The sequence below is a fragment of the Triturus cristatus genome, chromosome 1_2 (assembly GCF_964204655.1).
Source record: "Triturus cristatus chromosome 1_2, aTriCri1.1, whole genome shotgun sequence".
NCBI lineage: Eukaryota > Metazoa > Chordata > Amphibia > Caudata > Salamandridae > Triturus > Triturus cristatus.
Genome location: NC_140580.1, coordinates 541,814,791 through 541,842,622, shown reverse-complemented (window position 1 = coordinate 541,842,622; position 27,832 = coordinate 541,814,791). Strand labels below are relative to the sequence as shown.

The 27,832-nt window shown below is 43.8% G+C and overlaps 1 protein-coding gene across 3 annotated transcripts in view; it reads right to left on the bottom strand.

The window, feature by feature from the left end:
• Nucleotides 1-441: 441 nt before the first annotated feature.
• The window catches only part of AVPI1 (arginine vasopressin induced 1), a 41,589-nt gene continuing 14,198 nt past the window's right edge, over nt 442-27,832 (bottom strand). For all 3 annotated transcript variants that reach the window (XM_085606367.1, XM_085606370.1, XM_085606369.1), the window contains one exon: nt 442-1,346. In XM_085606367.1, coding sequence (XP_085462493.1) covers nt 1,154-1,346 — 193 coding nt within the window. In that variant the 3' untranslated portion in view covers nt 442-1,153. The remainder of the gene's footprint in view (nt 1,347-27,832) is intronic.

Below are 27,832 nucleotides of genomic sequence, written 5' to 3'. Positions count from 1 at the left end.
ATTCTTTATATCTAGTCCTGCCCCGCATCTACAACTCGTTCAAAATGTAGGCTCTGTGAACCAAGGAGGTACCTACGCTTTTCTCACAGTAAAGTTGCTTCCACACCCCACATATTTAGTACAATACATGGGGGTTGTTTTTTCAGCTATCTAGCACCGAATCTTTGAAATAAACCAGCAGATGTATTATCGCTTTAGAATCAAACAGAAGGCTGGGCTGTTCATTACTTAATCCATTCAGACTGGGGAGTTTGCAGTGCTAGTGCCAGGATGCCCTTAGTGGGTGATAGTATTTTAATAAAAACATTGATTCATTATTCATTCAAGCATCCTTTGCTCATCCAGTTCCACTAAGTTGTCTGCTGCACTTCTTAAATTCTCTAGCAAGTAAATATTTTAAGAAAAAAATCCATTTATATTCCAAACAAAGAGTCATCAATCGTTACAATGAATGTTTTTAATAACAAACATGCTGTTTTCATAATAAATAGGAAGTGGCCTTCCACTTCTAGTGTGTAATCAAATAAAGTTAATGTTACTGGTAAGGTAGAGGAAATGATTAAGATGCATTTTGTCAGCCTATCTGTGGTGGCGAATTGGCCACAATAACACACCCTGCAAGCTTTGCCTCTGAAAACCTGTTTAGGCATTATTAGCGGTAAATAAATTGCAAATTATTGCACTCAAAAAGCAGCAGCATTATAATGATTGTCCGTATGTGCACTAAAGAAGAAAAGACATTTTTTTTAGTGTTTAAGAACAGAGATGGAGCGAAGATATATTTGTGCGTAACCCCCCTAACCATCCCTAAGCTTTTTGCACTGAAGTCCATGCTTTATTTGGCGTAACTAGAATCTAGAATGAAAAACAAAGATGTAGGTCCCACTCTTTGCTGCAGATAAACGTCGCTCCCTCTCTTTTGTCCAATACATCACTCGAATAGACATTCTCGGGTGGGTTATGGAGTGTCAGAAATATTGCTTTCCAGTGCTACCTGGTTTTCTGCATGTCCCTATGTCAAGTATAGAATCCACTACTGTCCTTGCTCACAGTGATATTCATCTGGAACGGTACTTGGCACGAAGGTCTATGACCTGGAAAGGAAGCCGAAGGTATTCTGGGAGCGCCCTTCTACGCCTTCCTATTTAGTGTCTTAATGTCGTATCTGGTGAAGATAGACAGAGGGGTCGTGTCCAGTGCTCACTCGTTTATTCCTTGTGGCTCGTTGGGTTGATGGCCTCCACCGTGTTCCGCCAGACTTTTCATCTCTGCTGGGTGGTGGCTCGTCATCTCCTACATCGCTGTCACTCTTCAGACTGCAGACTGGGTAACTACCATCTTCTAAGCTGAAATAAAGAAACACATGTTTTGCTAGGGTCAAAAAAATCGACTTCTAAAAAATAAAAAAAAATCACAGAAATTAAAGATTGAAAAACAGCAAACTTTTATCAAGTTTCACCTTTTATCAAGCTTCACGCTGCACGCACAAGAAGCAAATACCATAAAAAAAATCTTTCCCCTCTGGGTTATAAAAGAAATTACTACAATCAAAAAATGCAAATCACGCCTGAAAACAAATTATGTTACAGTATGTTCAACTTAAAATATGTGGCATCCCCGACAAGGATCAGCACTTCACCACACTATGGGAAAAACCTTGGAGTTGCCCTGCAGTGCTCCATCCGTGGCTCAATTAGATGATAGATCCTGTATTAAGACAAGAGCTGGATCAGCCCAGGCTCAGGGGTTTAGTGCTGGGGTTGCTAATGGTTTGTGCTTCTGAAGTGACATGTTTTAGTATTCTACTTAACTTTAGATTCTTGGCAAGTATTGCTGCACAACCAAGGTGCCCTAAAAGGACATGTGATACAAAATGTCTTCAAGACATCAATTTCCTGCCAAAGGGGAGGCATGCAGGTGCTCAGCACCTAAGCACAGCCTGTTTAGGAGCTGGAACACCATAGGCTTGCCATTGCAAGACCGTATTAGAAAGGGATAACAGACTTGTCTGCTTGTTAAACCCCGATCATGCATTTCTGCTTTGTAACTTTCACTGGGGACATTTTTGGTTTACTTGATAGCCTGCTAATGAGAGGCCCCATCTTTCACATAGTCACCACTGGGATTTTATGGCAAAAGAACAATTCTTCAGGCAGCTGGTGAAATACTGGTCATTATAAATCCCTTTCAAATTGTATTCATGGCAAGGTTTCAATTTAAACTGAACATTAAGCTGCAGAAATGGTTATGTGGCCGTATTGTCACTTGTAATTTTCCACACAAAAAAATTGTTCTACTGAGTACTTTCACACTCAAGATTTTTTCTGTATTTGTCGAGAACACATGATATGCAACTTCGAGGCTTTTTCTGGCATTTATTCTGGTATTACTGCCTTAGGTCCATCAGTGTACGTACTGACAGGCAGCAACCAAAGACAATAGGTAGATCGATTTCTCATTAGCTGAAAGAAAATGTCGTCTTATAGAAACAAATTTTTTCACGGGGACTTTTAGAACAAATATTAATGAATTAACACAGTAATGATTACGGAAACCGGTCCTAGGATGCTTGTTTCCAGTCCAGGGAGGACCTGGCTTGGCAGTTCGGGCTGGACTGTTCCCATGAGGCACAGGGTCAAGACTGATTTGCATATGGCTGGGTTCAAACTGGAACGGCATGGTGAGCAAAAAAACGATGGCTTTAGGCCAAGATCTCTGTACTGGGGTGAATGTATGACATTGTTCTGCATTCTGCCCATCAACTGTTGTTTTTGCATTTGTCACCCCGAGTGGGAAGGGTATGCCCAGACGTGGGTCCCGTGCTCTCCATGCCACTGGAATCAAGCTATCCTGGCTGAAGAAGGGTGAAACCCCGAAACCGGACCTAGGATGTTTGTTTCCAGTCCAGGAAGGACCTGGCTTGGCAGTTCGGGCTGGACTGTTCCTATGGGGCACAGGGTCAAGACTGATTTGCATATGGCTGGGTTCAAACTGGAACGGCATGGTGTGCAAAAAAACGATGGATTTAGGCCCAGATCTCTGTAGTGGGGTGAATGTATGACATTGTTCTGCATTCTGTCCATCAACTGTTATTTTTGCTACCGTTATACATGTCAAGTATTCAGGTTAAAGAGATACTGTAATTAAATTACTGATGCACGTGAGACTTACTATTATTTAAAGTGCTTACAGCAGGGGTTTAAGTGGGCCCGGTCCTGCCGGTCCTCAACACTGGCAGTTCTGAAAAGCAGGTGCTGAGATGGGTCCCTATCGGGCTCTCTGCTTTTGCCCTCATCCTCAGGGTGGAAAAAAAATCTTAACTCTGCAACAGTACCGCACTTCACTGCCTTTGATGTAAGGTCAAAGAGACTCGTTATAGTTCTTTCACAGTATCATAATTTCACAACTGCAGCATTTAAAATATTATATACAACTGTGGTAAATAATTCAATTACCGGGACTGAATTTGATACAGAATCTTAGTAAAATAGCTCAGTAAAATAAGAGGCAGAATCCGTGATATAAGAGGTTTCAGAATGGGCTTTATTCCAATGGACGATTTCGAAATCGTGGCCTCCAAGTTCCATCACCACGGAGGTTCAGGAAGTGAAGTACAATACTTTATTGATAAGTAATCATTTTTATAGAACAGACATTACAATGAAACCAATGTAAGAGGCGTAACAATTGATAACAAAGATAACATTTCACATGCGTAGCTGAAGGAGGCGTAATTGGGAGTAACAAGGAAACGTCATTGGTTGTGATGTCACATATGGGTGGACCTATGAAATAATTTCGCAATGTCAGCAGAAATACTTGGCAGAGATGCGCGCGCAGCAGCATGACGTATGATTGACGTGCGACTAGGGGGTGAAGGGGATTTGACATTTAACTCTACATGTGGCGACAGATGTCTGGAGGGTCAAGTCAACCTAATCCCAAATCTTATCTAACATCCTATGTTTAAAGAGCTATGTTATCCAAAAGAGAGGTCTCTTAGAGTAGAATCTTATTCTATACTGACTATACTGACTGTTAGTGCGTGTACAAGCGTCTAAGTGTCTACACTAGATGCGAGGGCAGAAATCATCCATAGTAACAGGGCTATGAATTACTTGCATAAAGACAGAGAAGCCGGGCCTTTGCTCGGTAGCTGGCAGGATGTTTACTTAAACTACTAGACAGGAATGCATTGGGCAGGGAGCGGAGCAGATAATTTCGAAGGTGAAATACAGTTCTTGGCAGGCGGCAAGCTGATGTCAGGCACCGTGAGCCGCGCAGGGAATGAGACAAAGTTCATGGTCACAGATGCAGGCTCAGACTGGAGCTCTCAGAGGCAGAAAGCAGGGAAAGCTTGATGGCAGAATCAAGGCCTACTCGCCTGAACTGTAAAATGGCATAACTAAGCCATATAAAGTCGGTGGCCTTTCGTACTTAGGAGTCGAATATCCAGCCCATTCATGGCGGATCTGAAAGAGGACATGTTGACGGTGGACGCACATGTATTTGCGTCTTCATAACTGGAACTGGAGGGAACATACATGTACTTGCGATTTATACATGAAACCGTTGGGGTCCAAGATAGGGGACATAACTGATCATAAAAATCCATATTTCCACATTCCCTCCTTGTCCCCTACTTGCCCGTCAAGAGATATCAATCTTCATCAATCCATTGATCTGTTCATATAGCATCATTTGTTCTTCTTTTTTCTTCTGGGATCTTGAATGAAAATCTTGATGTGGAATACACGAAGTGGCACACAGACCACAAATCGCTGGTCCACATTGCAGGCATAAGCAGCAACTGAATAGTATAAGAAGGCCAATACCTAGGAATGATAGAACTCTCCATCCCCAGGCTGATAACACGCTCCAAAACCACCCGGACCAAGTCCAAGTGCCTGGATTCTGGTGTATCTGGCTCACAATCTTATGAAGGCGAGTTATAGCTTTATATACAGATGGCGAATTTTCTGGTATGAATACGCAGCAGCTTGATCCGATGACCCTACAAGCTCCGCCCCTATCGGCCAGGATGACGTCAAGGACAAGACGATTTTGAAGAACAACAATCCTCATCGCAGACTGCTCCTCTGTCAAATTGCCTAGGGCGGAAATAGTTTCATTCACTACAGCTTCAAGAGTCCTGGTTAATCTACGTATTAGCTTACTATTGGTAACTGTACCTATATAGGGAAAGAGACCTTTATTGAAATCTGTGTATTTTTCCCATGCTGTTTCAGTGTAATCGACTATTGGGAGATCTCTCCTTTCTCTATTGTGTACTAAATGAGTATTTCTGTGATAATCAGGAGGAGCTAGAAAAACAGGTGGCAAAAGGAATGCAATGTAACAGGTACCATCCCAATCTAGAGGCAAACGCATATATGCAGTCTGACCACATACAAAGTAGGGATGGCGAGAAGCTCTAAACGAAGACTTGCCTTGATCACTGAATTCTATTACAGTAGTGCATCTACTATGGCCCATATGTATGGAACCATTCTTTCTTACACATAATTCACCTTTTACTGGAAATACTGACATGGCGGGCAAAATTGGAGTAGCTTCGGATTCGACATTCAAGATCAAGAGATTAAGCGTAAAATTACCTAATCCATATACTTCATTTTCTAGATCAGTTCCTGTTCTTTTGGGACGACCCTCCTTGTCGGGGTAGCAGACTTTGAATAAAACTAAGTTCAGATTTCCCCATACCCAATTGTCTTGATAAACTGCTGTGTTTGAGTCTAAGGAATTAATTAAACTAAACCATGCTCCACAGGAGCCGTTGTGTGTGAACGAGTATGGAAAGAGAGGTAGAATTCCTTTATAGTTCTGATAGGGAGGGAGTCGGCCACATATCCAACAATTGGTAGCATTACTAGTCTGATGGGAATGATGTAACATACTAATAAAAGTGTTATTGCGCAGCGCAAATCTATATGACAATTCATGCGGGGGTAGGTCACTAAAAGAATGTTCAGCAGTAACATTATAGACATGTTTAGAAATAGGATAATATATGTGCAACAATATACTTGCAGTAATTATTAAAAGACTTAAGAAAAACAAAATCAATAACGTCACTGTGCAATGACTACGCAGTGATTTACAGTATGCATGTCGTTTCAACATTTTTCGCGTTTTTTCTCTATTCAGGTCTAAGGGGTACATGTCAGAGGCAAATTCAACCGCTTCACCTTGGAGAGGACTTAAACAATCAAATTGCCTGACGGGTTAGACCTGAGTTTTAATTTATATTGTTCCGGACTACTAAGTTCAACCAGAGGAAGCTTTGAGTCAATGGGTAAAGACACACGAGGTGTGGCATTTACATCCGATGGTAGTCCATGAAATTTCTTGATATGACTTGAATGTATCCAGCCTTTTCTGCCCTCGATCTTCACGGCTGTCCTTGTGGTGAGCAGGACCAATTGCGGCGACTTCCACCTAGGATCCAGCTGAGTCTTTCGATCAAAGTTCCTCACTAAAACGAGATCCCCCGGAATTACGTCATGGGGTTTCACCTCAGTGTTGTCAGGAAAGGCTGCAGCTACCTGTGAACGACAAGATTGTAGTGCAGACATCAAGGAAGCCAAGTAATCTGTCAGCACATTACAGTCAACATCAGTTATTTTACGTGGTATAGGCGTCCCCCACATATTTGGTGGTCTACCAAAGATCCCTTCATAAGGGGATAGCCCTGTTCGAGAATGTGCTACCATTCTCATGTAAAAGAGTGCAACTGGTAAATCTACTACCCAGTCAACACCTTTCTCTCTACATATTTTGGACAATCTGATTTTCAAAGTTTGATTATGTCGTTCCACGAGACCTGCTGCCTCGGGGTGTCGGACACAATGAAACTTCCACTGATATCCTAGCAGAAGTGAAACATGTTTCATCAGTTCGGATGAGAACGGCTGGCCGTTATCTGAATAGACAACACGTGGTAAACCGTACCGTGGGAAGAATTCTCGAACTAGCTGCTTGGCAGTGGTCGGGGCAGTGTAATCTGATACTGGGTACGCTTCGGTCCAACGGGAAAGAGCGCAGACAACTACGATAACATATTTGAATCCTCGACATCGTTCCATCTGAATATAATCCATCTGAAGGGCTTCAAAAGGGTGATCAGGAGGCTGAAATCCACCCTGCTCTACGGGGATGCTTTTACCTGGGTTAAACTGACAACATATCATACAGGTACGGACTTTTTGTTTAGCTGCTGCTCGTAAATGTTTGTTGAACCAAATGTGTTGGATGCTGTCTAGCATAGCTTTCTCTCCTAGATGCGCTGGACTGTGTATTGTATTTATGATAGCTTGGACCATAGAGTCAGGAAGAAACCATACAGATTTCTCCTTCGTCATCCATCCCTGGTCCGTTTGGATCCCTCCTAATTCCGTCCATTTCTTCATTTCGTCTGGTGTAGCATGTGTCTGTATGTCAATTATATCAATAGCGGGATCCTTAATCGTCATACAATGTGTCGGTGTCTGGACTATTGTCTTTGTCATGTCGGATGTGCGAGTTTGCGCAGTCTGTTTAGCTGTTCTGTCAGCTAAATCATTGCCTTGAGAAATGATATCAGTAACTTTCGTATGAGCTTTGCATTTCATAATCGATATTGCAGTGGGTAAATGTATTGCATCTAACAGAGCATGAATGAGGGATCCGTGCTGAATGTGGGCACCGTGAGACGTTAAATAACCTCTCTCTCGCCACAGCACGCCGAAGTCATGTACAACTCCGAATGCATAACGTGAATCAGTGTATATGTTGACTTTCTTATTTGTGGCTTGAATACAGGCCTGTGTCAGAGCAATAAGCTCTGCTGCTTGAGCTGACAAGGTATTTATACAGTTTGTTTCAATGACTTCAGTATCTGTTGTGACTGCATATGCGGCCACTAAATCTCCTGTACTTGTTCTCATACATGAACCATCTACATACAACGTCAGGTCTGGATCTAACAATGGAACATCTGTCAAATCTTGTCTGGGTTTCGTCGTTATTGTAATAACTTCAATACAATCATGAGCTAGTGGGTCTGTTCCGATTACAGGTAAAAGTGTAGCAGGATTTAATGTATTACAGCGTCTGATTTCTATGTGTGGCTGAAACAGTGTTAGTTCGTACCCTGTAAGTCTTGCTATGGTCAAGTGTTGTGTTTGTGTGCGGTTCAAGAGAACCTCTACTGCATGTGGTACTTGTACTGTCAATGGATGTCCTAACACTATGGCATCGCTTTGTCTGATTGCTAAAGCTGTCGCTGCCACTGATTTCAGGCACGCAGGCAGAGCCTGAGCTACGGGATCTAATGTACTAGAAAAATAAGCACACGGTTTGTGTGATCCTGCTTGTTCCTGTGTGAGTACTGACAAGGCAGTACCTTCGCGTTCTGTAACAAAGAGTGTAAAATGTTTGCTGTAACATGGTGTTGCTAGGACAGGTGCTTGACATAAAGCTTTCTTTAAACTTTCAAAAGCGTGTGTATGTTCCTGAGTCCAAGGGAGAACAGTCGATGTGGCTACCTCCTGTGTTGTCAATTGAATGAGTGGTTTTGCTAAAAATGCATACTGAGGGATCCACTGCCTACAATATGAAGTGAGGCCTATAAAAGCCCGCACCTCCTTTTGTGTCTTGGGTATTGGCATATTTGCAATTAGCTGGATGCGATCTGGTGTAAGCTGCCTTCCCTCCTTGGACAGCGAGTGACCAAGGTAAACAACTCGCTGGACACAGAATTGCAGCTTAGAAGGGGACACCTTGTGCCCCTTTTCGGCTAGAAATTGTAAAACCGTCAGTGATGCTTTTTCACATTCAGGTTCGCTTCAGGCGGTGATCAGCAGATCATCGACATATTGAAGCAATGCAGTGTTAACTGGCATGTGTATACTGTCAAGTTCTCGTTTCAGTGCTTGACTATAGATGCTGGGGCTTTCTGTAAATCCTTGGGGTGCGCGTGTGAATTTAAAGCTTCGTCCATTTAAACTAAATCCGAACAAGTATTGACTTTCTGGATCTATTGGGACGCTGAAAAAGGCATTCTTGAGGTCAATTACAGTAAAGAATGTTGCTTCGGAATCAATAGCTGTCAGTAATGAAGAGATGTCTGGGACTACGGGGTATTGTGGCACAATACATTTATTTAATTCGCGCAGATCAATAACCAATCGATATACTGGTGGAGCCTTTGGATCAGTTCGTTTAAGAATCGGAATTATCGGTGAATTACATACATTGGAGTCGGTCTCCACAACCACTCCTTGGCCAATAAGCTCGTCAATGATTTGCAGTAAAGCCATTACAGCATCTGGGGGTAACTTGTATTGTCGCATTCGTGGTAGTACCACTCCTGCCTTTAGTGTGACTCGATAGGGTGTAATGTTCATGCAACCAACATCTGTAGGGCCTTGTGCCCATAAATGTGTGGGTAAAGTCTGCAGTCGGGAATCCATGTCTCGGGACACATAGTGCCCTTTGAAATCTCGTAAAAACAATCTTACTCCTTCCGGAGAACAACATATTATAGCTCCTAGAGCTTTCAAAGTTTTTATACCTAACAAGTTTTCTGGACATGATTTAGTAAGCAATAAATCTGTAGTTCGGGTCAAAGGTCCTATCGTAAGTGGAAGAGGCTGTGATACTTCATTAACAATAGGTTTTCCGGAAAAACCAAGGGAAATATTCTGTGAGCCTGAGAGGGGTGCCCCTGGAACTTCACTACGTTTTATAGTTGTTCGACTTGCCCCTGTATCAAGTAAAAATTTTCTATCTTGGCCTAATAGTTCACTATGTACATAAGGTCCTTCTTGGTCTACAGGGACCTCGATAAGGGGTAAGTCAACTTCCCTCTCTAGGCTGGTTCATGCGTATCGTTGATAATCAGGATAGTCATACTGTGCGGTCTGGTACAGCTGTCGTGTCGTGGTTTGTGTGGCAGCAACAGGCAACGCTGGTGCAGCTGGCACAAACTGTATAGACTGTTGTGGAGCTGGCATGGACTGTGCATGCTGTGGTGCTCCTTGTTCATTCTGATCCTGTCTAGGTGGCCGTGGTCTTTCTTGTGTTTTACCTGTGGCGATATTGCGCTTCAAGACTGGGCAATCGTGTATGTAATGACCTAGTTGTTTACAATAGTTGCATGTCCCTTTTACAGGTCCTGCTGAATCACCGGACTGTGTCGTACCCTTTTTATGACCTTCAGCTGGAACTGTCTGGGAGACTAGCATTTTCATTTTTGTGTCTTTCATGCGTTTCTGTTCATGTTCTTGTTCCTCTCTAATTCTATTGTAATGGTACTGTAACATTTGTAACATTTGTGATGGGGTATTACCTTGCCAGGTACTCTCGAATTTTAATACTCTATTCTTCACCTGGGGCAAGGAATTTTCAACTAATTTTGTCACAAACAGATGTGGGTATGACTCGCTACTTGCTTTTATACCACTATTTATACCAAAACATTTTTCGAATCGGGCATAGAAATCACTAGTGTCTTCATCTTGCTTTTGTTTACAGGCTGAAATTGCACCCCAGTCTTCCTTTTTCGTCGTTAATAAACGTGGCAGTACCTGTACTAGTAAACCTGGTAGTGCTTTAGTTTTATCCCCAAGCCCCGAACCTGGACCTCGGGCCCTTTCTTCATTTTCTAATGCTGTCCAGTCTATCTTTTGGTCTCCTACCTCCCACTCTTTTTCCTTGAGTTTTTCATAAATGCCAGCAGGCATTAATACCTTTAATATTGTCATAATGTCGGGATAGGTATACTCTCCCATGAGTAACATGTCTTTAATTTCTCGGTGAAAACCCGCTGGGTCTTTATCATGACTGGGTACCACTTTCTTCATTTCTAACAATTCTATTTTCGATATGGGCGTATATACATATACACGTTTAAACTGATTGTCCTCGCCCTTTATTGGGTGTACTTCTCGTAAGGGGTTCTGTCTGTCCATGTAATACGTCGTTCTTTCCTTGATGGGCAGTGAGACATGTTCTGGGCATACAAAAAGAATGTACTGCTTTCTTGATTCTAGTATTTCTCTAATTAACTTAGTACCTGAACCTCTCCATCTATTCGTGAGTAATTCAGTCAATATATCAGGTAACGGACCAGGGTCTGAATGTTGACTTTGATAAAGTATAAGAAGTTGTTGAATCATATAAATCCCAGCTAAACGCTGTTCATCTGGGGTGAAGTTCAAAAATGTGTGTGCTACTGTATCATCACCATATTTTCCGGGACTGTCAACCCACTGAACGGCTGACCTGGCTAATTCTTGTTCATCCACAGAATCGAGAAAATGATAACCCCTTCGTTCTCGGAGTAATTTGTCAGCGGCTTGGAACGAATGCTCGGGGGACCTTATATTTATTATAGGTGTTTGGAAATTCCTGTTATTTTCTAGACATATCGGACGTATCGGGTCAGTAAAACATCTAGTACTATCACAAGATCTTCCTCTACCTACATAGGCTATGGTTTCTGACTGTCCTGTGGGCAGTCCTGATCCTTCCTCCTCGCTTTGTTCGAACTGATCTACCGTTAATCTCTCTTCATGTAGGCGTTCTATTTCTTTACGGATCTTTCGACACATGGCTATTATACATTTTTGCTTATCATGTCTCCCTTCTGATATATTCTGGCTCCATCTGGTAAGAATTTGCATTGCTTCCGGGTCTACCCCCGGTCGGTCTTGATTTCTGATCACACAATTTATGAGGAAACGTAACAGTTCCCCCTGTATCTCCACTTTCTGGTATTCCATAGCTCTGTTAATACATTCAGAATCTCGCCCTGTTTGGACAAAATGATATATATTATCTAGATGCACAGTCATTCCTGGTAACTTCCCCAAATACACCGCGGCTCGTCTGATACGTAATGATGCCATGATCATTTCGTCCTCTTTGCCGGGCACAGGGTCATATCTACAATCTACTAGAAGTTCCTTAAGCGTGCGGGCATTTATGAGTTTGGGGGTACGTGGATGTGCTGTTTCTTGAAAAGTAAGTTTATTTATTCTGGGTGGCGTAGAAAAAATGTTGGTAGCACCTCCGGTAGCCCCGTCTGGGGTATCGGGCGTGAAAGGATTCGTTGAACGCGATACAGCAACTATAGGTGTGGGCACAGCTGTAGAAGCAGCTGTAGGAACAGACGTGGAAACAGATGTGCTTGCCGGAACTTGTGTCAGGATTTGATGCTGCAAGGATACAGATACAGGGTCTTGGCGTTGAACCTCCCCGGCAGACGGTCTATGTGGGGCGGGGTTAGCATACTCGGGAGCTGCCTCATCTAAATATGAGGAAAGAAAAACATCTTCTGCTGTTCTAGGATGCCCCTTAGGATGCATTTTTATTGGGAACAATGGGGGTGGCAAGTCTTTTGGTATCCCCGGAGTAGCCTTAGGTAATCCCTGGGCCAGAAGGGGATACATACCCTTCATAAGGGCATTTCTTTGTCTGTCTACTTGTTCTGATTTCACTCGTGTACCTTCTTGAATTAATAGATTCTCTCGGACTTTATTTGAATTTTCCTTACTCTTCTCTTCCTGTCTACGTGCTTTTTCTGTACGTCTATACGATTCTTTACGCCATAATTCAATGGCGTCTTTCTGTGACTGTCTGGCTTTCCTTTTCCATAATTCTTCCTCTACTTTCACGATGCAATCTGTATCCCAGGTCCCAGCTGCGGGCCACCTGTGACTTTCTGGTAGTTCCTTGGTGTAGTCCACCCATAAATCAAGAAATAATATGGCGTCTAAGCCATGTTTGTGATACATAAAGTGCCCTGGAGTGTCCCTAGGAGGAATAGGAACAGCTTCTTCGAGTACCCCTTTTCTAGTTGTGATCTGTCTTAATTTCGAAAAGAGCGGCATACTGACAACTGATCTGATACTTATTCTTAAACACACTTAATACAAAAGCACAATAATGAACAGTCATTCATACCACAATATGCAGGACGTATTAACACATTTAACATTTAACGTTTTAAATGAGCAACAATGATGATGACGATCTAAGAAGACTTTATCACAAGACATAATCCTCGGCATTTTAACTGAATTATTCTGAATTTATATACTTGATATACTAGATATACTGCTAAATAGTACAGATACACTGCTAAAACAGTGCAGACCGGATTTGTGTACCCAAACCCGTCTGGACCGGCACAACTTATGTGCACGCCAGAACGCCTCCCCAGTAATGGTACTCACCGGGTAGCTCGGAACGGAAGGCCTCGGAACGGAACTGAACTGGACTGGACCGGACTGGACTCGAAAACTTCGGACACTTCTGGACATCGGAAACCTGGTGGGCCTCTGTATACCTCGGATCTTGCTCTCTCAGCTAGGCTCTGGTCGGGATACTTCGCACTTCTCACCGCCTCGTCTGGGTGTTGATCGCAGCCTCAGTCGCCCCCGCTTAACCGGAGGGAGATACAGGAAATCCTGCTGGTACGCGTTGTTGTCCGTCCAGCTGTGGCAGGAGACCGGGCCTGCAACGCACCGCCGGCGCGTGAGATGAGAGTGTCCCTGTTCGGGCGCCATTTTGTGGTAAATAATTCAATTACCGGGACTGAATTTGATACAGAATCTTAGTAAAATAGCTCAGTAAAATAAGAGGCAGAATCCGTGATATAAGAGGTTTCAGAATGGGCTTTATTCCAATGGACGATTTCGAAATCGTGGCCTCCAAGTTCCATCACCACGGAGGTTCAGGAAGTGAAGTACAATACTTTATTGATAAGTAATCATTTTTATAGAACAGACATTACAATGAAACCAATGTAAGAGGCGTAACAATTGATAACAAAGATAACATTTCACATGCGTAGCTGAAGGAGGCGTAATTGGGAGTAACAAGGAAACGTCATTGGTTGTGATGTCACATATGGGTGGACCTATGAAATAATTTCGCAATGTCAGCAGAAATACTTGGCAGAGATGCGCGCGCAGCAGCATGACGTATGATTGACGTGCGACTAGGGGGTGAAGGGGATTTGACATTTAACTCTACATGTGGCGACAGATGTCTGGAGGGTCAAGTCAACCTAATCCCAAATCTTATCTAACATCCTATGTTTAAAGAACTATGTTATCCAAAAGAGAGGTCTCTTAGAGTAGAATCTTATTCTATACTGACTATACTGACTGTTAGTGCGTGTACAAGCGTCTAAGTGTCTACACTAGATGCGAGGGCAGAAATCATCCATAGTAACAGGGCTATGAATTACTTGCATAAAGACAGAGAAGCCGGGCCTTTGCTCGGTAGCTGGCAGGATGTTTACTTAAACTACTAGACAGGAATGCATTGGGCAGGGAGCGGAGCAGATAATTTCGAAGGTGAAATACAGTTCTTGGCAGGCGGCAAGCTGATGTCAGGCACCGTGAGCCGCGCAGGGAATGAGACAAAGTTCATGGTCACAGATGCAGGCTCAGACTGGAGCTCTCAGAGGCAGAAAGCAGGGAAAGCTTGATGGCAGAATCAAGGCCTACTCGCCTGAACTGTAAAATGGCATAACTAAGCCATATAAAGTCGGTGGCCTTTCGTACTTAGGAGTCGAATATCCAGCCCATTCATGGCGGATCTGAAAGAGGACATGTTGACGGTGGACGCACATGTATTTGCGTCTTCATAACTGGAACTGGAGGGAACATACATGTACTTGCGATTTATACATGAAACCGCTGGGGTCCAAGATAGGGGACATAACTGATCATAAAAATCCATATTTCCACACAACGAAGACAAAGTTGTTGCTTATATAGCTTATACAACTAACAACAATTGACAAAGTCAATAGTCCTGGTTTATTGTAGGTGTAGTGTTACTTGTTGTATTATAGATCTGGGTGCACTGACAGAAGCAGCAAAATACCAGTCGGGCGGCACACTATGCCAAGCACAGATTTTTAACTTACATGTTTTAAGCCATGCCCTTAATCACATCAGCCACACCCCTTTGGGAGACCCCTCAGTTTTTCCATTCCACTTAAAGCCCTGGGTTACAGGTTCTTTCCTTGGGGCAGTACCGTCATGCACGGACAGACAGCCACCAGAGATATAAATACTGTACACCTTCCCTGGCTATACAATGAGAGTAAAGATAAAGGCACTAAAGCACAAGGGTATACCTGAACACATGAACGAATTTAACAATGACTCGCACCTCAAGGATGAGGTAGAGAGAAAGGTTCACTGCATATTAGTAACAAATTATTAAGGCCTAAGGCAAGAATGAAGAGGCCTGATTTTGTGAGGGCATAAGTAGATACCATTAATCTTTGTAGAAGTAAAATGTATATGACATATCACACAGTCCTGGGTCTGTAAAATATTCTGAAGGACCTGGTTGACAAGACGTTGATCATGAAGGATAGTGGTAATAAGAATCCCCAGTCCAGGGAGTCAAATGCTTTCTCAAAATCCAAAAGCATAAGTGCGAATGGGTCTCCAAAGTGCAGCCGTGCTTCAGAGCAATATGCACCCAGCGCATGCAATGTAGAGTGCTGCGGCAGAGCAAAAAGCTGCATTGGTTTGGGTGGATGAGTGGGGACTGCAATGGCAAAAGTCCATTTGCGCGGATTTCTTTAAAAAACAATGTATTTCTTCATTAATAAGGGAGCTAGGACGATATGACGAACAGGCTTCTGGGGGTTGGCCCAGTTTACCAAGAACAACAAGTGTGGCATGGTCCAATGCAGTCGGGCAGTGGCCTTTATCCACGACCTCCAAGCAGAAGATGAGGAGAGAGCACTGAGAAGAATTTCTTGTATATTCAATCAGTAAGGCATCCTACTAATTACAGCCGCTGACAGCATCGGCTATCTCCTCCATGGTCAAGGCTTGTCAGGGTGGCCAGCAGAAGACTGGCTATAAATGGGTGAGTGTTTTCACACTCGGGGAAGGCAAGAAAGTCATATAGAGAGCCATAGTAACGGGCACACTCCTGGCATGGCTGGCTAAGCAAGATACCGAAGTCCGGCCTATTACCGCAATCATAAATCCCCAGGGCACTCTGGTGCAATCTCAGGATGAGATCCTCCAGGTGTTCTATCACCATTACTCGGCAGTATACACTGCTCCCTTGTCTCTAGATCCCGGGGCCATCGACCACTTCCTCGACCCTCTTCCCCTTCCTCGAGTCTCAGCTGCAGACCGGAAGGGGTTGGACGCAAAGATAAAAACAACTGAGATTACAGGCGCGGTACGAGCACTGGCCCGCGGCAAGGCCCCAGGCCTCGACGGGCTCCCACTTGAATATTACGCCACTTTCGCCCCGCTGTTGACCCCTCGTCTGTCAGCAGTATTGGACTCGGCGCTTAGACTCGGCGAGCTGCCCGGCTCTATGAGAGCGTCGGTGCTTGTGACATTTCCGAAACCCGACCGGGACCCTCAACTCCTCGCCTCCTACCGTCCCATCACACTGCTCACAGCTGACTGTAAAATCCTAGGGAAAATTTTGGCGGACAGATACTCTCAAATCATATGCCAGTTAGTACACCCGGACCAATGCGGTTTTGTTCCAGGAAGGAATACCTCTCATAATATCCGGCGCCTATTTCACATTCAGGATCAGATTGGGGATCGTTTTCCTCACGCGGCGTGTCTGATCTTGGACATTGAAAAGGCATTCGACACTCTAACGTGGCAATTCCTCTTTGCAGTCCTGGGGCGGGTGGGCCTCGGCCCCACGCTCATAGCCTATACTCACCTACTCTACACCAATCTTACGTCCCGGGTCCGCCTAGGTCGCTATATCTCCCCGGAATTCGCGATACAAAGGGGCACGCGACAGGGGTGCCCCCTCTCGCCCCTATTGTTCGCACTCACGGTAGAACCCTTGGCCATCCGGCTCCGTAGGGATGGACAGGCCTGGGGTATCCCACTAGCGGACGGCACGCACTGTGTATCCATGTATGCGGACGATCTTCTCATATATATACGGGATGTGACGACGGATCTCACCGTACTTGAGACCGCCCTGGCAGAGTTTGCGGAGGCCTCGGGGTTGAGGGTGAACTGGGACAAATCGATGGTCTATCCCCTCCACCCGGACGCCCCCTCTCGGGAGGTCTGGATCGGTGACCGGAAACTGCATTGGGCGACGGAGGGTCCCCGATATCTCTGGATCCGATTATATCATTCCCCAATCGACATTTTTGAGGGGAACCATTGGAGAGCACTAGCAGGGATATGATCCTCCATTGGGTTCTGGCGGAGTTTACCGTTGGCCCGATTGGCCGGATAGCCCTGGCAAAAATGATACTGGTCCCGCGGCTCTTGTACTACTTCACCAATCTCCCAGTGATTCCCCCCGCTCCTTCTTCAAAGATTTAGATACACTCCTCAGCTCCCTAATATGGGGGAAGGGACGACACAGAATCGTGCTGGCCAAGCTAACACTGCCCACGACGCAGGGGGGGCTCGGGGCGCCCAATTTCGAGGCCTACTTCCTGGCGTCGCAGCTCCAGTGGCTCTCATATTGGACGGCAGAGCGATACCTACTTGAGACATGCACTGCCACGGGATATGTGCCCGGGCCCGAGTTACGTCGCCTGCTTTTGCTGGGTTCCCGTCCCATGCGAACCTACCCCCTGCAGGTGGACATTGCCCGGAAATGTGTTCAACGTATCCGCCGCATGGTGCCGCGCTGCCCTCCATACACACCCTCACTATCGCTAGTCGGCTGGCCCAGAAATGACGGTTTTTTCACACCCGCCATGCTCCGGGAGTGGACGGCGAGGGACATCGTCGAAGCAGAAATGCTATTTGACGAGGAACTGCTCCGGCCCTACCGACAACTCATGGAGGATTACGATTTGCCCCCAGGCCAGTTCCTGCTTCACCATCAACTCCTCAGCCACTTTCGGCCATATTCTGATCTCACGCAGGGGGAGCCTCCCACACATCCAGTCCTCCACACAATTTTTACGAATGGGACGGGGTCGACACCTTATTACATGGCTGTACAAATCAATCGGGGACCTGACACCCCCACTGCTGGTGCCTCTCCGGGCCCTATGGGAGGAGGAGGCGGGTAGACAATTTCACGACAGCGAATGGGACAGGGCGATAGAATTCCCCAAAAAAGTATCCAGGAATGCCCGCTTTAAGAATATACAGTTTCACATTCTCCATAGGGCTTACTTGACGCCAGCGCGCCTTCAACGCTTTTATCCCGACACTACATTCCTATGCCCTCGCTGTCAAGCGCGGGATGCTGCCTTCTTTCACATGTTCTGGACCTGTCCGGGCATTCAGAACTATTGGACATCTGTCCACTCGACACTCAGAGATCTCACTGGGCTGACCCACTTGACTACCTGGGAGGGATGCGCGCTAGGTATCCTGGGGCGGAGAAAGCGACACAGGGTACCGATGCGCTTCGTCTTCCTGGCCCACCTACTGGCTAAACGCTGCATAGCCATGCACTGGCGGTCCCCTACTGGCCCTCCACTTGCAGCTTGGGTAGGGGCGGTTCTAAAATGGGCTGCAGCTGAGGAGGACGCAATACGAGAGGAGGAGGCCAAAGGTACCCGTAAAACCCCAATCTCTCTAGAATGGGCGCTCCTACTACACCAATTCAGACAATCTCAGACCCCAGCTGCCCCGGTAGCTGACATGCATACCCCCGATGCCGCACCACCTCACGCGGTCCGGGTCCCCGCGGCGGGGACTCCCCCCCCCCCCCCCCCGCCCCCGCCCCCCCCCGTGTCCCCTTGCACCACCTTCGGGCCAGATGGGTTCCCCCCCTACTCACCTGCTGCACCCCACGGTTTCTCATCCCGGATAGTGCACACGCCCATTCCCCCCTAGATAGGAGGCAACTATACGGCCGAATGGGCAATGGCAGACTCGGGACATAGCCTAGGCCTTGTCACTCAGAACTTCATGGCACTCCCCAGTTCGGTTCTCCTCCCCAGTTTTTCTAAACAGGCACTGATCTGCTGCAATACAGACCACTTCTACACGGAACACGACAGACGTACTTTCTACATTGATGTTGGTCTATTTTTCTACTCATGTAACATACTCCTTTCCACGGAACGTGATGTATGTATGATTATATTCTTAAATGCCAATAAAAAAAAAAATAGAGAGCCATAGTAAGCAAATGAGGAGGTAAGATGCAGTCCTGAAGAGACACGGACCATAGGGACTTGTCTAGAAGTAGCATCATGTCTTGCCAACCAATATAGGAGCTTCCCTGATTTGTCTCCCCATTCGTAGACCCGTCTGGTGGAGACAATCCACCACTACTTGGCCTCATCCAGGCACAGCTGATGGAGAGACGTTCTATAGGTTTCTAAGTAACGCAAGGAATGGGCATCCCCAGAGCGTCTATATCGGCGCGCAAAGAATATGCCCTCCACCTTGAGGTCCGAGACATGCTGAAGGCGGATGCAGGCTCATACCAGGAGAAAATCTTTGACCCTGCCACGTATACCGCCTTGCCAGCCATCCACACGATGCCTTTGGAGTCAACTGAGTCCGTATTAAGGGAGGAAGGTCCAGAATAACATCACTAATGCGAACTAATAACTACTGGGTATGATGGGGCGGGGTGTAAAAACTAAGGAAGTTGTAGTGTCTACCTTCCTGGAGACCCTCTACATGAGCATACATCTCAAAGGTTCATCAGTGTTAGTTTTAGGTGTGCTGTGGTAAAATGCAATCGAGTTGCACCGGCGTAATGGAATCCCTTGGGCAACCTCTCGAAAAGGTATGTAAGCAGCAAGCATTGTGTACCATGGCCATAATGGAAAGTACAGTCTAGGATGAAACAACCTTTATCCATACCCATATTCCTGTATACAAACCTATGAAGTACCTCCATGCTAGATATTTTTATGAACGTTTTTGCTAAAGAAAGGATTAATAAAAGAATTAAATGAACAAAAATATAAACAAATGCTTGACGTGTATGTATAGCAGTGAGTAACCTATAAGCTTATATTAGCCTATAGTAAAAGGGTACAGGTCGAGTGGAGTTTTTTTTTGCATTATTTAGTTTGTTTCCCCCTTGCTCCCAGACCAACAAATGATCCATAGAGGGGGGTATTTTCTTTCTCTTGAAACAGTATGCGGATGTAACCTGCCTTATTCTTGTACTGAAAAGCACCAGTTTCTCTCGTGCTTTTGAGCTTGTAATGATGCTGCCCAGTGGGCCTGCACAACCAACTTCCTGCTGCATCGGAGCTGCCAGTTGGCGTCCCTTCAGCATGAGAGGGAATGGGTCTCGAACTCCAAACATCCAGGGCATTGAGGGTGGGGAGGGAACTGCGCAACTGTCATGGGCCCATCTAGACAGTTGGTGCTGCGTAAGAAGGTAGTGGGGAGAGAAACTACTCAAGAATGAGTCTCCTCCAGCAGCATCTCGCAACCAGCGAACTAGCCGACTGCCTTGTTCCCATTTGTCATTCACCATCAACTATCAGACTCATTTAATTCAATAGTAAAATTCTTACAGAACTTAGAGGAGTGGGGTCCAAAACCTCATACTGCAGGAAATGCACTTGACTTCCATAGAATGTAAGGAGTTATTTAATAAACAAAAGTGGGCTCTATCAATTAACCGGCACCGATCAGGCAGAGTACTCCAAGGGGGTTTCCCTATCAATAAAAAGGAATGCTGTGTAGAACTCTTAGATTTTAAAACTGATTGCTCAGGAAGATAGATTATCATCAATCTAAAATGTAATCATATAACCATCACACGTGCTGGGTGCTAAGGGCTGAATTGTGATGACATAACATACTTAAAAACTCAGGAGCCGACTCTTGTAGAGTTCTCTACTCCAGTAGTTATTGGGGGGAATGGGGGTGCAATGACTTCAATACCTTCTCAAATAGAGAACTGGTTAGGTCCACAAAATGAGAATTCATAAGCATCCCAAAGGTGAGGAGTGATTTAAAAATCTTCTTCAGGATCCAGGGCTCTGTTGTATCTGGGGCTGGAAGGCGGGGCTCTGGACAGGCTAAAGATTTCATAGCAAGAAGTATGGACACTAATCCAGATTAGACTATATTTCTAAAGATATTAACCTATTAGATGGAGTCAGAGGGATCAGACACAAACTAGCACATCTTTGAGATAATTCAGCTGTTTACTTCCCTCGAGCTCCCAGGTAGAAGACAGTAACAAAGATGGACTTTAAACAGTACAATAATAAGGGATCCAGAAACTGGTCCCATTCTCCTTAGCTGGAGTGAGAATTAATTTTATTTTAATATGTGAATGTCTTCCACATCATGGTTTGGAGGCATGCATTTATTTGAGAGGTTTGTTTTGCAAAGTCATCAAATAAAGCTAAAAAAAGCCAGTGATTATGTGCTAGGCTCTGAACAGGAAATCAGCCACATATAGGAGAAGCTACAAAAGCTTAAACCCCAAGATATCATACTCTCCCTCAGTCAAAAACTAGAGGACCCAAAGGTAGCATATAGTACCATGGTAGAGGAATGATTCGAAGTTTGGTGGAAGGCTGACAAACTGAGGCTTTTTGAATATCGAGAAAGAAGTTGAACCCTATTAGCCGGGAAAGCCGCAACAGATAGAACTAGGAATTATATGAAAGAACTATTTGTAGATGAAGCAGGGAACATATCAAATAAATTAGAAGAAATTGGATTGTGTATTATTAATCTTTTTAGTTTGGTGCGTTCCTAGGGTATCTGATTAATAAATACAACTCTGAGATCATCTGTTGGATTTTACAATACACGGAAAGGGAAGTCAAGCTGAAGAATAAATACCTAAATATACCTATTGTCCACAATTTATAAGAAATCCCAAAGAAAAATTTGGGAAATTGTCCAAAGAAATTGATGCTTTGCTGAAGAGATGGAGGAATCTACCATTAGCAATATCTGGCTGAACCAATCTGGTCAAATTGTTCATTGTCCTTAAGTTTACTCATTTGTTTTTATACAATTCTAGTCACATTCCCTAGATTTAGTCTTAAGAATCCAAGGGAAGTTAAGGAGTTTTATTTGGGCTTAGAAATGAGTCAGGTTATCGTGGAAACACTTGAGATGGAAGCTAGCAAAGGGTGGTCTAGCATTTCCGTATGTGCAGCTTTATTGTGATGCACTCAAGTGCAAAAACTGTAGATTACTACTTGCTTGCCCAGACAATTTATCTCAGTGAAAGCTACTTACTGCCACAAGCAGAAGTGTCATGGCAAGAAAGCTTTTTGTATAAATTTGGTATCCCCAAAACTTTTAATAAAGTTTTTCTTGAAGGTACTGAAAGCAATAAACTCGGTTATATTTTTAGGAAATCAATTGGAATCGGTTATTACGTAGCATTTGCCTCTATCTGGAACTCTGCATGAGCTTCAGAATGTCTGCTCAATAGTCTAAGCCCCCACTTGAAAGATGCAGATATAGGATCCTGGGGTCTACTTTTGGTACAGCAAGACCTGATACTGTGGAAGGTGTTAACCGATATAAATAAGGGAACAGCATCAAAATTGAAATACATACAACTTCTATCATGGTGCGCAGCTGAAAAACAAATACTAGGAGGAAGTTGGGAATAAGAGGAGCGGGTCCAGAACATACAGCCCAAAAAAAGCCTACATTTGGTACTGGGAATTAATGAGGCCAGAGGATAAGAATATGAAGAGTGCATACCATATCTGGGAAAGATACTTACTAACGCCTGAGCTAGAAGATACACGGTAGGTATCTTTGACTCTTCTTTACGCTACAGTTAAACCCGCTCCACTAAAGAAAAAACATTTTTATACCATGCACAGGATTTACTGGACCTCCTTGGAATATAGCTACATTTGTCAAAAACCAAGCACCTTGCTGTAGAAGATATGGAAACACTGATGCCAATGACGAGCATATGTGTGTAAGATGGAAACACTGATGCCAATGATGAGCATATGTTTGTAAGTTGTCATTGGCGTAAAAGGTTTTGGGACACTGTTTCATATGTGAGGTCTGGAACATGGAAATCAAGGTAAGCCAGACTTTTATTATATTTGGAACAGATATTTCTTTAAACCCGTGTCTCCATAGCTCATAGAGGAGTCTACTTTACTATAGGATCTTTATGGTTCGAAGAGATATTTGTATAAATCGGCTCCATCCTAAGCCTTCGTCAGGAAGCAAGGTGATAGAACGCACCAGAAAAGCTAAAATATATTTTGCAGAGCAAGCAATAATGCTAAAAATAGTTGGGTTAAGTGGTTAAGTTGAGTAACGCAGTGAGAATTGAATGCCTGTCCGATGAGTACACCAATCCAAGCTGAACTGAGCCAAGAGAATTTTGTCTTTGGTGTTTCTTTGACAAATCACGTATCAGATGGGAAAAGGTAGCTCCAGATAGACCTGTTAGACATCTGATGAGGGCAAAAAAGGGTAAAGAAAAGAAACACCTAATCTCAAAATAAATGGCAGCAAAACAGAATGTTGTGCCAGGCAGAGAACATGTGTTGAAAAAAGTATCTGTGGCATGTCCAATGTTTAGATTTTTGGGAGAGAGGGGACCAATGAATAGAAATATAAAACATTTACGGTTTATATGAGGTATTGACCTCAAGTGAATTTGTGAAGGACAGTCTTATCACTTATCATATGCAAGAACTTTCCTTTGTTGGTCAGTACTCTGGTTAACTTCCAGTTGGACAATTCAAATTCTATATATACTGGATTATCAGAGTACTCTTCAGTGACTGCTAAGATCAACAAGCAACGGCAAAGCCAACAGGTCTCACCTTTGGGACCTATTCGCTTTAAGTGATGCTGTGCAGCAAGGCATTTTTTTTTAAAGAAAATTTGAATGCAGCCACCCATGCCATTCTGTAGGCACACACATGCCTACAAATTAAGGCGATGCCCTTTTCCCTGTTTAGTTATCGATCTGAGTTAGATCGGGACCAAAAAAAAAAAAAAACATTTTTTTTTAATTAAAGCGGGTGGGGCGGAAGCATAAAGGGGGTCGCGGAAGCAACACAAAGAGCGTGGGTGGAGGAGATGAAGCAACGGGGGATAAAGCAACGTGCAGAGGGTGGGGAGGAAGCACACAAGCGAGTAGGCAATGGGGTGAAGGGAGAATACAGAGTATTCTCCCTCCACCCCAGAGAGGAAGATATATATGTGGAGGGATGCAACACAGACAGTGGGCATGAGAAGGAGAAGCAATGGGCCAGACAGCAATCTGGAGAGGGCAGGGTAGAAGCACACAGGTGAAAAACCACTGGGGGCAAAGGAGTACACATGGCCATGCCCAACATGTAGAAGGTCGGGGAGAAGCACAGAGTGCAGAGGGAGAAAAGTACACGAGGGAGAGAGCTGGGAAAAACATGCACTCTCTTGGAATGCCTAACCCAAAAGAAAAAAGTACTGCTTGACAAACAAACAGAGGAAGCACAGAAGCTACCCAATCAAAAGTGATGGTAAAGAGGCAATGCTCCATGGGAATGGTAAACACAAATTTGACAAACTGGGATACGAATAAAAATCAGAGAAATGAGAGTGATAGGAAAGCCAACCACTGGCAAACAATTATCCAAGCCCCTGTATGTTCTTGGTATTTCCACAATATTTCTCGCAAAACAGAGTGCATGCGCCGTCTAGTAGGCAAGACCTAAAAAACAAAGGCCACAGGGGGAAAAAATACTTTTAGGGGCAGGGAAGACACCCTGATGCGAGTGCACCAAGTCTTAATGCTTTACTGGTGAAATGTGCTAGTCTCAGTCACTGGTGAGTGTGCCATCATAGATAAAAAGCTACCTATATTGAAATGGGTTACAATTTGGGCAAGCCCTGATGTTAACATTTTATACTATATGATCTAATTATATAACATCTGATATATCCAAATTACTTGGTATATGTATTGTACTTGCTAATCTACAAGAAAAATAAAACCTATTTGGGGGAAACAATCGTTAGGTCAACCAGTGGTTTGTAACTGCTTTTTAGGCGCTTTGTTTAGAGCCAAAGAACTGGAATTGTTTTTCCTCTTGTGCTCCACCATCCCCCCTGTAAATGGCCTTCTCACCGAGAGTGAAACTCGAGCTTCAGCTGGGACGGGACTGCGTTCAGAGAACTGTTCTTAATTTTCTTCATTAATTCAGTGAAAGGAGGGTTAAAGACTTGCTCAAGATGACTGCCTTGGGCTCCGTTTGGTTTTGATGTTTTTTTTTTTTTTGCTATCCCAGTAGGTGATCATTCTAACAAAATATAGGATTTTGTAAAGCGCATGTTAACCCTGAAGGGTATCTTGGCGCCGAAATAACAGATGTTTTTTTTTACCCAACGGTACTTGTTTTATCGACCTCAGAAGGATGAACGGTTGAGTGATATGCCAGGATTTTAAACTGTGACCGAGGTGAGAGATTCCTGCAGTGGATGTGTTTGCCCTCAAAGCCACCACACCTGGCATAACAAAAGCTCGTAGGGGCATCCCTGGCCTCAGCTGCAGATTACGTCAGATATAGCTTGCTGTTACATATCAAGCAAAACCCAACTATAAAAGAACCCTGCGGCAAACATCATCACCAAATCATTGACTAATATTCCACATTCTACTCCGTGAAAGGTGAATGCCTAGAGGAGAAAATAAACGTACATAAACATAATTTATGAGGGATATCCAGGTAGCTGTCCTGTACGACTGCATCACTACCTTTATATAACTGGATAGCGATTTAATCCATTGAACCTCTGAAAACAATGATAAGCAAGGAATTTTGAGATGCAACAGACTAAAAAAAAGGTATTACTTTCCTCAGCATCTCGTCTGTTTAATCTTCTATACACAATGGTACTTGGCACATGCCTTATTCTTCTAAAAATATTCCAAAAGATAGTATGATATATAAGCCTCAAAAAAGTCAAAATAACACTCCCAAGATGCGCGAAATATATGCAAGCCTATATTTTCAGACATTTCCTTTAAGTAGGACTAGATCGAGAGAGAGGGAGGAACGAGGGACTGTAGGTATGAAGAGTACATGGGAAACGCTGAGCGCTGGTGGATAAGGAACGTGCCCTTTCCATTCTAGGTAACGGCCTATTCCACTTACACTGACCAGAAACACACAAGTTGCTCTCATTAGAGGGCCAAGGCCGTAGGTGCTGTGCAAATCATAGATACCCAACTACACCTTCAACAACATAATGACGCCCATTTCAAAATGTGCGTGTATATTATATATAAAGTCAGGTAGAAATTCTGTGACAGCTACACCTCGTTGAAGTAAACACCAATAACTAAAAACAAAAAAGTACCTCTTCGCTGCACTCTTTCTAACCTCTTTATTCTAAATGGGGTCCTATAGGTTGGGTTGTTTCAACTAAAGCATCAACCCTTAGGCGCATTAAACTTTAATGATAACGTTAAACTAAATATTTAACCTAATTAAAGCTCAATTAAGGAATTATATTAAAACTTACTTTAAAGCTTAAACTTTCACTGAACGCTTTCATTTTAAGCTTTTAAATTATACCTTAATGCTAACATTAAACTAAAGCCTTAAACCTTAGGAGAAAAAGATTAAGTGCTTCCAACTATCCAAAATTGCCCTCGGTTAGTACTTCAGTCTTTACATAGAATGCACCGGGGAGGGGGATGGGCTAGAATTCATAATGATATGGCTTTTTAGCAATCTTTTTAAAATTTGTGCTGTATGTTTAACATTAATACTTCAGTCTTTAGATTGTATGCGCCGGGGGAGGGGAATGGACTAGAATTCATAATGATATGCCTTTTTAGCAATCTTTTTAAAATGTGTGCTGTATGTTTAACATTAATTATGTTTATTTTGTTTTCAAGTGCAGTGCATCTCATTATTGTGTGGTCTGATTCGCTAGTCTAGGCTTTATGAAGCTCAACACTTTAAGACAGTCACCTATAGCTTTCCTCTTTGTTGTTTTACCAATCACCACAAGTGAGCTACTGACCAATACTAACAACTTCACCTTTGGTTTCTGCTATCAATTTCATCCACGCAGAAGCTGCATGAACTCTTCTAGGAAACTACATATATTAAAACTGGCTCAATCTCAAAGTCAAGTCAAAAGAAACTTTATTTCGGAATAAATCCATAAAAGCACATAAAATCAGTGTAAAACATTTGAGAATAATGGGTAAAATCTTTAAAATAATGCATCCAGACAGCTAATACATAATATTTACATTCCTAGATCAAATCGACATTTTTAGGTATTTTTTCCGTTTTTGCCAGAAAGCCCCCAAAAATTTAGCCACTGCAAACACAATGTGCGCGGCCGTTTCGCTCTTAAGAATTCTAAAGGCTTGATGGCACCTTACGAAACCCAGGTTCCTACAAATGGGAATGATCCACTTTCTACGAAACTCAGTATAGCCCGTGCAAAAAAATATAAAATGCAGCTCAGTTTCCTCACTTGCGCTGCATGCCGGGCAAATACTGGATGTTGGCGTGGACCAGGAGCTAGTAAAGGCACGAATTGGCAAGGACCCGTGCCTCCATTGCAGGTAGAGCTTCCTAATCATTACGGGGTAAACATTGTCCAAGGCCGATTCGAAAGTATACGTACTCTTCATAAGAAGGAATTGATTTGTTAGGGACCCTAGAAATTTAGAGGGTCGGAGTATAGGAGCCTTAGAATCATGATACACCTTGGTTAGAGCCTTTTTAGAAAGTTTGGGGCAGGCATTGCCAGGATCATTCCAGAGTGCATCTAGTCCTAGGCTCATCAAACTGTTCCTAATGAATTTAAGCCAAGGAATGTTTCCCGAATTTGAGAAGCTGAGAACTTCCTGGAGACCCTGTCTGTAGTGAATCAATTCAGGCACC